This window comes from Hyaena hyaena, unplaced genomic scaffold, assembly GCF_003009895.1.
Source record: "Hyaena hyaena isolate Hyena2069 unplaced genomic scaffold, ASM300989v1 scaffold_92, whole genome shotgun sequence".
NCBI classification, from domain to species: domain Eukaryota; kingdom Metazoa; phylum Chordata; class Mammalia; order Carnivora; family Hyaenidae; genus Hyaena; species Hyaena hyaena.
Genome location: NW_024080723.1, coordinates 2,193,102 through 2,206,346, shown reverse-complemented (window position 1 = coordinate 2,206,346; position 13,245 = coordinate 2,193,102). Strand labels below are relative to the sequence as shown.

General features: G+C 36.5%; 1 protein-coding gene across 1 annotated transcript in view; it reads left to right on the top strand.

Annotated features, from left to right (window-relative positions):
• The window catches only part of TMEFF2 (transmembrane protein with EGF like and two follistatin like domains 2), a 228,210-nt gene that overhangs the window by 127,983 nt on the left and 86,982 nt on the right, over window positions 1-13,245 (top strand). The window contains exon 5 of the mRNA XM_039234703.1: window positions 3,859-3,955. Within this exon, the coding sequence (XP_039090634.1) occupies window positions 3,859-3,955 (97 nt within the window). The remainder of the gene's footprint in view (window positions 1-3,858; window positions 3,956-13,245) is intronic.

The window sequence follows — 13,245 nt, the reverse complement described above, 5'->3', positions numbered from 1 at the left end:
TGCGGTGACAGAAATCAGATCACTGATCTGCCTATAGAGAGAGAAAAAGTGGAGGTAGGATGATGGCTGGGAAGGCACAAAGGAACCCTCTGGAATGATAGAGTTGTTGTCTTGATAGCCATTCCCCAAAACTGATTGGAGGATACACTTCAGATCTGAGCATTTGAATGAATATAAATTTTAGTGCAATTTGTGACAAAATAAATGACACTGAATAACTGAATGTTATTATTTCACCATGTTTTCACAAATATCTTAGGATATGAAGAGACCCACGAGGCACTATAGTGAGGCAAGAAGAGAATAGGGCCCAGCAGGTACATCCAGTGTGAAGACCGTTTGGGCCAGAACAAGGTGGTGATAAAGGAACTTTGGTAACCTCCAGATGAAACCACCAGTTGAGAGAGAAGTAATTTGATTATCTCTTATAATCCCCCAATTCGGAATCTTCAGAGATCAAAACAGTTTTCACTATAGGGCTCCACAATTGATAAAATATCCTTTTAGGAGCACTATCTCCTTCACCCTCACATTTCCCTCAGTTAATTGCTGAAATCTAAGTTTCTATAGAAGAGAAATAATTATTTTCCTTCACAAAATAAAAGGATTAAAGTGCAAATGCATAGTTGAACTAATACTTTAGGATAAATGAGTTTTATTCCTGCATAAACAGTGGACGAATGCAAATGATGAAGCACTGACCCTTCTCATTTCTGAAACGTAGAAAGAATGGAAAGAAGAAACAGTCCAATTCAACAGTCCAATACACATTTACTGAGCATCTACCGTGTGCTAAATCAGTGGTTTTAAGGCTTTTATGACTGTGACCTTTAGTAAGAAATGAAATTTATATTGCAGCTCTGTGTAGATGTACATATGGATAACTAAAACAGTGTTATAAAATAAAACCTATACTTGCTAAATGAGATGCAGTCAGTGTTTTCTATTCTGGTATATTCTGTCTCATGTTTACAAAAACTCTGGTAAGTGACCCACTAACTCCTTTGCACTACCCGCTAATAAATGATGGATTGTGGTTTGAAAACCCCATGCTACTCTTGCTACCCAGAATGTGGTCTGTGGACCCAGAGCATCAGCCTGTGGGGGCTTGAAAGAAAAGCATAACCTCACCTACTGAATCAGAACCTGCATTTTAATCAAACCTCCAGAGGCTCCCTGTGGACTTCAAGGTGTCACAGGTCCTGTGCTAAATAACGCATGGAGAGAATGCTCGGGACAAAGTCTTCTAGGTATTATTTAGGGCAGAGATTCTTAGGCAGGGATGGTCTGGTTTTTTTGTTTTTGTTTTTGTTTTTTAATATACATATCCAAGCATCAAGGCTACTACTTCAGTGTCTCCAAGGATATCTTAGGCAGTTATGCTAAAAACTAAAAATAAATGAACAAAATCTACCAGAGTTTCTGAGCTCCACCGTATTTAAGAACCACAGGTCACCTTGCTTAAACGAAAACCATGTTCCGGTTTATGACAAAGGTGAAGGCCATGCTTCCAGTAATATGGAGAGATTTTACTTTACATCGTGGATGACTTAAATAAAATCACTTTATTCCCTGAATATTTATTGATGGAGATGTTGCTACTGCTACTTCTGAACCGGCCGCTTCATCCATATGGGAGAATTTGCAAACATCTTGATTCTACCAATAACTGTCCCACTTATAGAAATGAAGTATGACTTCCAGTAGAAATATTATTAGTAGTTTTGCTGAGTTAACACAACTCATCCCCTAGATTACTTCCAGTAGATCCGTAACCTAGGATCTCTACTGTAAAAGAAAACGGAGCTGCCCCTAAGTGGCCATAACTGCTCATTAAGGACCTTCCTGTTGCGTTAGTATGTTTCCTGAGTGGTGGGAAGTTTTAGTCTGGAAGCTGCTAATCTTGCTCACACTAAAAGGCTCTCTCCCATTAGCAGCTTCTGTGTTGCATTAATAATAAGAAAGTAATAAAGAGACCACATCTCCCTTCTTATCCCCATGGTCCACTCTAATGGCCTTGTCTGTATTAAAGTAATAGAGTGGATAATAACTGCTGTCTATTCCATCAAAGTCTAAAATTCCTTCTTTCTGGGGGAGGAATACCTTTTCTCAAGTCTTCCAAACTTAAAACTATACCATCTATACTTTTGCAATTGACTTCTGTTTAATTCATAACTTTTTTGAAATGTAAGTGCAAACCATCAAATACAGAAGGAAAAAAAAGCTGCTTTGGAAAAACTAAATATTTCTACCTTTCCTGAAAAAACTATAGAAGGGTGAACTCTTTCAGATATCTTCCTGTCTCTCTCTCTCTCTCTCTTTTTTTTTTTTTTTTTGGTAAATTAAATCACGTGCACAGCAGTAAATTAAAGAAAAGCAAAGAATAAAGTCTTCTGCCTTTGAAAATGTTAAGAACTCTCTTGCTAATAGGCAAAGAATAAATGAGGAGAATATCATATTAAAGCAAAATAAGTAGGATTGGATTTGTTAGTTTCAATGTGCATCTTAATACATTGTGTCTTTGTTAAATATGATGTGATCTTATTAGGGTCCATAAAGATTGGAGAAATTGCCATACTTAATTGCTTATTTTCATTTTCTATTGAAAATAACTAACCTTTTGCAGAAGTCAACTTTTTAAAGAGCCTCTTGATTACTGGGGCACCTGGGTGGTTCAGTCAGTTAAGCACCCAACTCTTGGTTTCAGCTTGGGTCATGATCTCACACCTTCATGGATTCAAGTCCCACATCAGGCTCTGCGCTGGTAGCACGAAGCCTGCTTGGGATCCTCTCTCTCCTCTCTCTGCCCCTCCCCAACTTGCGTTGTCTCTGTCTCTCTTGAAAGTAAAATAAAACAAAAATATTTAAGAAAAAGACTCTTGATTTAAACATCTGTTTTTTAAGTATATGATATGTCCACAGAATAAAATTATCTATATAGTAGTTAGGTTGTTGGAATTTTTCATCTATAAGCGAAACTATTTTTGCTTTCAATTGTGTATTTTTTAATTGAATAAATAATAATCCGTCATCTCAAAAGTGTTGCTCAGATTTTCATACTTTGGAGTCAAAATATTTGAGTCCAACTTACACAACTGTGTCCTGATTTTGAAAAGTTAATTTCATAATTAAGTTATATATTGCATATTTTTATACTTGTAATTTATGGGAGAAAAAAAGACCATATCAATAGTTTTCATCAATGAGAATATCCATTTTTAAATGAAATATGTATTTTGTAACCTCCTGAAGGAAATCACTATGATGGGCTCTGTGAAATATTTATATAAGATTCCAAGAAATTATTGTGTAAACCAACTCAAAGCTGTTTTCTAAAAATGTATAATCAACATATTTTCCTTATAAGTACTAAGCATTTTGAAAAACAAAAGAGAGAAGACATATCTAATAAGCCGACTTCCTTTTAAATATTTTAATTATGTGTAAAAGCCTTTGAATGAAAAAGATTTATCATTTAGGAGTGAAAGTATTGTGTGTAAAGTAAACATGAGATATTTCTTCTAGGCAAGTAACAATCTAAATCCCTTTCAATTAATAACTCTTTCTTATGGTCTACTTATTAACCAAGTATTTTTGATAAATCCAGTAAACTCCCTTATTTGCTGTTTCATTTTGCTTGTAAAAACCTGAAGTGTTTACCACATAGCAATAGGTGCATATTATTGCTAGGGTTTTCCTTAAATTTAGGAAAGAAAAGAGGTGAACAAGACATTCTTTGAAGCCCTGAAAGCAAACTGGTCTATTGGGAAAGTAGCCTTGATTTAGAATAGTCTTCGAGTGTTGGTATTAAGCATACTTATCTGAATTCTTTTTGTTTATTTGTTTTCTGTTCTCCAGTTCACGAAGGCTCAGGAGAAACCAGTCAAAAGGAGACTTCCACCTGTGATATTTGCCAGTTTGGTGCAGAATGTGATGAAGATGCCGAGGATGTCTGGTAACGTGTTCTTTTTTATTCTTTAAACAAATCATAACAATAATTTCTTTTACTCCCTCAGCCATTTCCTAAAAGATATTTTCAGCATTTTCTCCTACCCATTTCCTAAGGGGGAAATTGAGGGCTATAATAACAGCAAAGAATTTCTGAAGCTGAATTAAGAGCTGGACTAACCAGGCAGCTCTTAAGAGCGTTCATTACTTGATAGCATACGCTAAGATATCTTTTAGACCCCCAAATACTGTCAATGTTAAAAGATGGGTAGAAAAATCATATTTGTCAGAAAGTTTCTTAAGAACCAATAAACAGTGGTTGGTTGCCGATCTGCTTTCTAAGATGGTGGATCTGAGTTACTGCATAAAATTTATTTAAGGGTTACGCATATGCACTCCCATAGCTGAATTAAGAAGGCAGTGAAGCTAAGAATGATTTCTGGGCTCCTCTCCTCCTCTCTAGGATCAACTTCTCCTTTTACCCCAGCAGTACTCAACTCCTTCTGTAAAGATATGTTGAACAAATAATGACTAACATTCATTATTTTGAATGAGTCCCAAAATGTTAGTCCTCCAGGGCATCCACATGTATTAGTCTTTCCTGAAGGGAGAGTTTAGAGTGGGTCTTTGTGGTGTGACAGTGGAAGGAGTCAGGGTTCCTCCTCATTTACACACATAGCTTTCAGGAAAACAGCCAGTGCCCTTTGTTTTCTTCATTGTGACGACTATGTTTGTCTACAGGAGTTAACAATCATTTTGATCAAGGTGGCTAAGATAGTAAATCTTAAATGTTCTTATCACAAAAAACGAAATTGTAATTGTGTAAAAGTGATGGAGGTGTTAGCTAACACTATGGTGGTAATCATATTGCAATATATAAACATATCAAATCGACATATTGTGCACCTTAAATTTATGCAATGTTATATGTCAGTTATATCTCAATAGAGTTGGTGGAAAACAACAATTTGGATCAGAAGTTTGTGGGTGGAGGGAGCCATTCACCAAAAGAACAAGGAGAAAAAAGTTAAGGCAAGATAATTTTGGCAAGAGTGAAACAGTCTGCACTTAAAATACTAAAAAAAATTTTTTTTCATAATGGAAATACTATTTTATTAATAGATATTTTCACTTAACAATATATAGTTAAAAAAATTTTTTGAATACATATTAAGTGGAGGATTCCAACAGAGCAAACTGGAGTTCTTAGGGTAAATTAATCAGGTACTTACAGTTAAACACTATAGCCAGGTGAATTAGTCACCCATTAATAAATGCAGACATCAATAGAGTTTCCATACCTGCCAAACATTTCTCACCAATGGGCAGCTAGCAGCCAGGTGAGAGTTTATGTACTGATTTAACCATCTTGAGGGAAATAAATGTATATTTTCTTAAGAGCATTTTGGGCATCTTAATGGCTAATGAATTTATGGTTCCCAAACTTGGCTGATCATCACAATTACTCCAGAAAGTTTTTAGATACATTAATTCTTTTGTTCCACCCCAAAACTAATAAATCAGAATTTCAGAGAAGTTAGGGCTTAAATTTTTACTTATCTAAAACTCCTCCAGATGACTATGAAATACTGCTTTAAAATAAATGACTGACCCAAAGAATCATTTTGCTCTCTAAATGCTTTCGAGCTCTATATAGTCATAGCCATTATATATATTAAGACACACTGATAGGAAAAATATCCTTTAAACATTCCATTTTTAATGGTTCCTGGTGACTACATCTGTAGGTCAACATCATTTTTTAGGCTTAATTATCTTTCTGTCAATTATTTTACTTAAAAAGTTCACATGGGTTCCTAGTTTTTTTCTTAAGAATTTCCATTCCATCTTTAGGTAACATAGTTTACTTTGCAGATGCAAAAATTTAAGAAACGATATGAATAGCAGCTAAAAATTCCTGGTTCCTTACTATGGGTTTGGTCCATCTGGAAACTCTTTCTTCTCGCTTATCTTTAAAATAACCCTAGGGGTAAATGCCACCATTGTTTCACTTTACAAAGAGGAAGAGGAGTTTTGAAGTGTTGAAGTGGCAGGGCCACAATGAAGAGGTGAGGTGAACTTAACTAGAGAGTGCTAGCATCACAATTCAGCCAAAGATGCAATTAAAATAATATTTCTTTCCTGCCATGTCTGGATAAAAAAAAAAAAAAATAGCCAGATTGCAGGCAGCTTAGATATAGTGACTCAAGACCTGCAGGCTTCAAGCTGGTGACAAGGGAGATGTCTGCAGCAGGCAGTGGGAAAATGGACAGGCGAGGAGTGTCACTCCTGGTATTCTAGCAAAAGTTGTGATCTGTGGTATGAGGGCAGGTGGAATGAGCAGATACACACAGGGTTGGTGGCATCAGAACCTCCAACAGGAGGTCATGAGTCCCAGCCATGCAACTGGTGCTCAGAAAAAGAAACCCAGTTATACAAAGGGAACAATGAGGGCAAAGGAGAACTTTGCCTCAAAAAAGAATTGGTTATGAATCAGGAAAACAGAGACAGGTCCAGGCAAAACTGGGTAGATACCCACTTGCTGGAACTGGTGTAGAAAGCCAAGCCTTGGTTATGAGGGGCTGAAACAAGCATCTAGATCTCAGAAATAAATTACAAGGTCAGAATGAAATCAGCAGCAAGGCTGACTGGATGCTGAATCAGTTAGCTTTTGGCTAGGACATCTTGTACGCCCCCAGCCTAGAGACAAGATTAGTTCCAAAATGCAGAATAAAGCTGAACCTCCAGATGGGGCTAAGTGGCTATAGCTGTGAAGATTAGAGGGATGCAGGGGGCAGGGAGCCAAGAAGATCATTATACTTCCCAGGCAAGAATGAAAAGTTGTTAGCATTTAAATAAAATGTACTTAAAATGTCCAATGTAAGCAAGAAGGAATGGCGCTGAAAGTGATAAGCGTATTGATTTTCATTTACATAAATACCTTTGCATGTTAACATTTTGTATTTAGTTATGACCATGAAGGGCAGATTGGAAACAGCTGAAGGACACAAGAATAAAGCGATAAATGAAATTAAATAGGCATGGAAGGAAAGAGGCTATAAAGTACAACAGAGGGCAGTTGGGGGGTGATCTGACTAGCACTGGCCAACAGAAGCGGGGCGGTTTTGATGTGTTGTTGATTTTAGATGGAACCACGACCAGGTCCTCTCGCAAACATATGCTGGGTAGCAACAAGGAGTACAACTCAGTGTTCGATTTTACTTTCGCCTTTGAGACTAACTAAAACCACAGTTTCATACATGCAGATTTCCTCAATCCTGCATTATGAAGTAATAACAAGATGTGAATAAACACTAATGTCTTTGTGATATTGAAACAAAGATGAAAAATTAATTCCTGGTCTTTCTTTAACACTGGCCTAAGAAATTAATACTTTATATTTCATCACAAAATCTAAGTCAAGTTATTCAAAAATGCTTAGGTATTTTCTGAATGAAGATATATCTTTGTTAAAATTAAAAAGCCAGTTGATCAATTACAGTCAATCACAGTCACTTGATCTTTTCAGACGAGTTTTTGAGTTCAACAAGTCATACTGGGGGCGCCTGGGTAGCTCAGTCAGTTAAGCGTCTGGCTCAGGTCATGATCCCATGCTTTGTGGGTTCTAGCCCCACCTTGGGCTGTGTGCTGACAGCTCAGAGCCTGGAACCTGCTTCAGATTCTGTGTCTCCCTCTCACTCTGCCCCACCCCTGCTTGCACTCTGTCTCCCAAAATAAACACTAAAAAAAATTTTTTTTAAGACAAGTCACGCTGGACATGGAGAAGATAAACGAATGAATGAATGGTAGAAGGGTAAGGAAAATAGAAGGGAAAAAATAATAATTAGAGGAGGGCATTGATAAACCATGATACTAAAGACATTATATCTTAACGCCTTTGAGAAAAACAGATGGTTTATAAGCTCATATACGCCCCTCACTTATATTCCATGATTTCATTTCAAGGTTTTTCTCTTGCCTTTTCCCTCTTCTTATGGAGAACATCAAGGCTGTAGAAACCCAAAGATTTTCTCAGTAGCAGAGAACCACCATTCCTACAGAAGATTCTTCAGTTACACTTATTTTCCTACAGTGTAGGAAAGAATTAAGCTTCCAAAAGAGAGAATTAAAAGTCCACATGGGAAGTGGTCTACACTGTAGATCTATCCATTCTCATATTGGGGCATCCCTTTATTTAGGATGTTCAAGCAAATGGAACACCTGTGCAAAGGGATGTGTAAGCTTGTTTATAGGGAAGGGGTTAGAGGGGAAGGAAAGAAGGGCTTAAAAGATTGTTTTTCTTTATATCCAGACTGAAAAACGTCAAAACTAACATGTTTATACATCAAAGAGACTCTCAAATGCATCCTGCCAAATATAATTTATAAAGAAAAAGAATGGCTTATAAATAAGTCAAACATAATAAAATTGACTCATTGCAAAGTAATAAAGCCCATCTGATAGCACTGGGAATGCCAACTTATGATTTCAACAAATACTTCTGATACTTGGTTAGTTTTAGAAACAGGTTTATATTCCCTTAATTATCTTACCTGATAAATTATTTCTGTAAGTCCAAAGTAGGTCAATGGTAACTCTCTTTGCACTGGGAACTATTCCTAAGAAGTAATTAGCCTAGAACTTTCTGTTGGTCCTGTCAGTCAGAAGTAGTTCAGAGCCCCGGGGTTGATACTTGATTTAATATAAGAAAAAAGCAAGTTGATAGCTGGGTCTGATCATAGGAATGACTGGGTAAGAAATTGGCTGCGTGCCTAACATTTTCGGAGTGTCAGCATAGATCAAGGAAGGGAGCACAGGTGTAAATGCAGATGTGGCTCGTGACAAATGATATAAAGGGACAACTTAAATTATATGTATTTGCTTCATATGTATGCTTTATAGCTCCTGTTTCCATTTTAACTTTGCTTCTGTATCACAATCTACATGCTACTCAGGCTCCATTGGCAAAATCTTATTGACTAAAATTCTTTTAATTCCTCAGTAGTCATTTATTTTGTCTTTGAAAGCATTGATAATGTTTTCCAGTTTTACCACAGAACATCCTTGAATTTGACTGCAATGGAAAAGAAAGGAAAAAAGCAAAGTAGTTGCAATAAAATTGAGTTCAGAGAAACTGAATGAGCATCTATGTTTTTCTTTATTTCATTGGCATTCCATACTGAGACAGGGTGTGGGCTTTGACATTCCTTTTGTGAGTATCTCTTACAAAGACAGTTTAGTTTGAAGTCCTTAACATCTTGCTTCTTTGGTCTGAGAAGGCTCCTAGTCACTAGGAAGACTGTGTTGTTGGCATTATTCCCACCTTTAATGCATTTTGGACTGTGGAGAATCATGAATATTTGAAGCAGGGCAATGGCGGTGGATGGTCGTTGGCACTAGATTTCACCACACATAGTAGCAAATTAGGCATTAGGTCCTGCTGACTTTAGTGCGTTTGGATTACGAGTTTGATAGGGAAAATTAAGACACCTCTGAGTAGAATACAGAAAATGATTTCTCTTAAAACTACTACCAGTCAACAACTGAACAAAAAGACTGCGTTGCATTTGGAAAGTTTCCAGTTGTTTGCTACTAAGTAAAAAGATCCGGTTAGGATTGTCTATGGGATATTTAAAGAAGATGCTGATTAGTCACAAAATCTTACTGATTCAAGAGTTCATTCAGGCTCCTCTCAGGGTGTTTCTCTTCTATTGATTTCCTTTGCTCTCTTGCCCCAGAACTGTAAATGAACTTACTATAATTAGGACTGACTTCTAACATGAGTTTACTTATGGAGAGAATAAAGACACACATAAAAACAAAAACAAAAATAGGTCTGGTCTTGAAAAAAATCCAAGGTTTTTGTTGGTTGTAAATATGACTTTATGAGAAAATCTTTTCAATTTCGAGATTCCTGGAGTTGGGATATTGCCTCCCTCAAATTGCCTCTTTTCTTCCACCATGAAGACAGTGCCATCACCTCTGAAAACTGCCATGGCATTTTGTTTGCATAGATGGGTGGGGACTGAAGAGTAAAGACAAATCTCTTTCCTTCAATGCCTCCATTTGCCCAGAAAATTTTCCCAGAGACTGAAATATGCAGCTCTTGATTTGGGGTAACACACCTATTTTCCATTCCCACAATTTCAAGGGAAAATGCAGATATTTTTAGCAAATCCATAGCCAAATACAAAAGTTTGTTTGGGTTGTTTCTTTCTTTTATGTATTCCTCCACTTAATCAAGAAAAAATAACTTGTGTTTTTTTAATTCTACACAATGAAATACAATTTAGAATGCAATTAGAGGTAAATAGGAGGACTAATATTTGTTACACGGTCTGTACAATGATCTGTGCCAATAAATACCTGATCTGTGACCCAAACTTCCTTGTGTAGTAGCTGCCAGTGATAAATCCGCACACTGAGTCTGAACATTTTGTCACTTTGAGAGATAAATGAATAACAATGCCACTTCAAGTGAACAATAGGCAATCTCCGAAAACAAACAACAAATGAACAACTAATCCGCCCACCAAAAATGGAACATTATACTTTGTGAAAAGTGGAACTTAAAAAATAAAATTGAATTTGAAAATAAACCATGGTCTTTAAAACAAAGGCTTACCTCGGGTCTCCTATGATATGGAGCTCCTTCCAAAGGAATTAGATTCTCACCTAAGTGCTTTTGAAATTTTTCACTTAGGTCCTTTTGAGTTTTTCTCAGTAACTATAGCACAACTATGCTATCATATAGTGATTGATGAAACTTAATTAGGGTATAACAGATACAAACATAAATCTGGTGTGGACTACCAAGAAACATAGAAGTATTCTAAACTTTAACATATGCTTTATATGTTTTTATCATTTTTATTTAGCTCATGCAATATAAATCATGTAACTTACATTTTACATAAAAATAATGAAATACTGCACGAAGGCAGAACAAAGGAACAAAATTCCTAAGTACATGTATTTCTACCATTAATCTAACTGTTTTTGTTCCTTGTTTCTCTTCTTACTTGCTGTTTGAATCTTGTTTTGGACTATACCCTGCTAATGGGGTTTGCCTGACTTTTGGGGCTCGCTCACCATGTTCTTACTCTCAATTTCCTCTAGACTTGTCTGATTCTCAGTTTCTAGTATACTCTGAATCAAAGATCACCCCCCTCCTAGAATTAGAGAACACCTGACCATCTTCCAACATCCCAGTGTAACACCCCAGTCTCAGAAATGAAAGTATGAACCTCATAGTTATTAGAATATGACAGAACTTCCAAAGGTTTATTTCCCACGTGTCAGTCACCATCATAATGTTTACATTTATAGAGCTATTTAATCCTTCTAATAATCTCATGAAGTTAGATGCATTAATATTTCCCATTTTGAAGAAAGGAGACTGAGGCACAGAGTGGTTAAACAAACTGCCCAAAGCCCAACAGGAAGTGGAAGAGCTAGGATATGAACCCAACAGACTGAGTCCAGAGACCACCACTCACTGTCTTCTCATATATTTAATGGCATAAATCACATGTGTGCATGTGTAGTGTACATTATTCATATACATACACATGTACTGAATTTCACATCTTTTCTTCTTGAAGTAGAATATGAAAACAAAGACTTACGTGACGGAATCCACCACTGACAGGTCCACGTTGTCTAGATGGCCTAGACGTATTTTTTGTCACTAGGTGTATACATTTACTTTGAGACTGTATGGTTTTCTTTGTTTTGTGTCGTCTTTCATGGAAGCATTGAATTATCTATGGGGAATGTCCTTATGACAATATGTGCCCAATTAGATGAGGTTATTAGGTATAAGACTGCAAAGAGCAGACATATCTTCACCCAAACCTGATTATTTTGAGCTGCTTCAACCTCAGTTTGCTGCTTTTGAAGTGACAGTAGCAATCTAGTTTATGGACCAGGGTGGATATTATTTATATATTAGCTACTGATAGGTTTTAGATCTGTTTATCGAGAAAAGAGGCATGTGAGAGATGAGCCACTTGACACTCCTCCTTCCTTTAAGGCTCGTGTGCCACTATCAGCCATGTGTCACAGGGTGTGCAAGAGGCAGAGAGCACCAAGGAACAGGGGCGCTGCTCAGTAAGCCATTTGCTAAGTAAAGTTGTCCTTACTATCTTTGGGAGTAGCTGACAGGCTGTGTGCCCCTTTCCAAGTAGCAAAAGACAATTTATTACAAATGCATATTCTTACTATAAGAATAGAAATTATGGCATGTAGAGAAAGAGGGGAAAATCGCTAAATGAAATGGCAGCTAAATATGGCCCCCATGCCAGTGGGTTTTAATCCCTAGGGTAGGGGCAGTGCTCTGCTCTGTCTTTCCATTTGGCACTTCAACATATCATGTCAAGTTTCTTATTTCCCAATCTTATAGATCTTCTTGGAGGTTACATTAAAATAAATTTTTTTCTGATTATAAAAGTGGCACATGTTTATCACAGAGAATTTGAAAAAAAAACTATATTAAATATATGAAATATAGTTATATAAAATTCTATAAAAACAATACAAAAACTCTATTAACATGTCATCTCCATCATCCCACCATTCTAAGAAAACTACTGCAACATTTGGAGGTATATGTTCCCCCTACATCTGTGTTTATGTATGTGTGCATACATGTGCCAATATATATTTTTAATGAAAACAAAATCATATTTTACACATCAACAGAACCCCCTCTCAAAAATTTTACTTAAGGTTAAGGTTGAGTTTGGAGATTGTTAGGAACGCTAAATAAACTTATGAAGAACATACTTAGATTTGAACATAACTTCTGTGGCACATATTAGAATTTTCCTTTCAAAATGTGTGCACTTCTCAAGATGAATGGATTTGAGAGTACTGTCCTGAATTTGGAGATCTAAAAATTTTACCAAAAACCTAATTCCCTTCTAAGTCTACCTTACACATTTTTCTTGGTTAACTCCAAGAGACTGGATACTACGTGTACTGTAAGCATTTCATTGTCTGTTTCCAGAGCATTCGTAATAAATAGCTTTTTGAGGCATAAGCATTATTTACAGAGAAACTGTCCTCCCAAAGGTGTTTTAAATTGGGTAGAAACTATTGCTAGTCTTCAGTGGTTTACCTCCAAATAGTAATATATCGTGTGTGTTAGTTCATCTGAACAACAAATCAGCAAGCCATCCTCTGCAGCCAACATCAGTCTGTTCCAGACACATTCCCCTACAAGAAAGATGTGTGTTTTCTAATAAGTGATTGAACAAATTGTAAAATTACATGCAACACCCAGTCAGACAATCA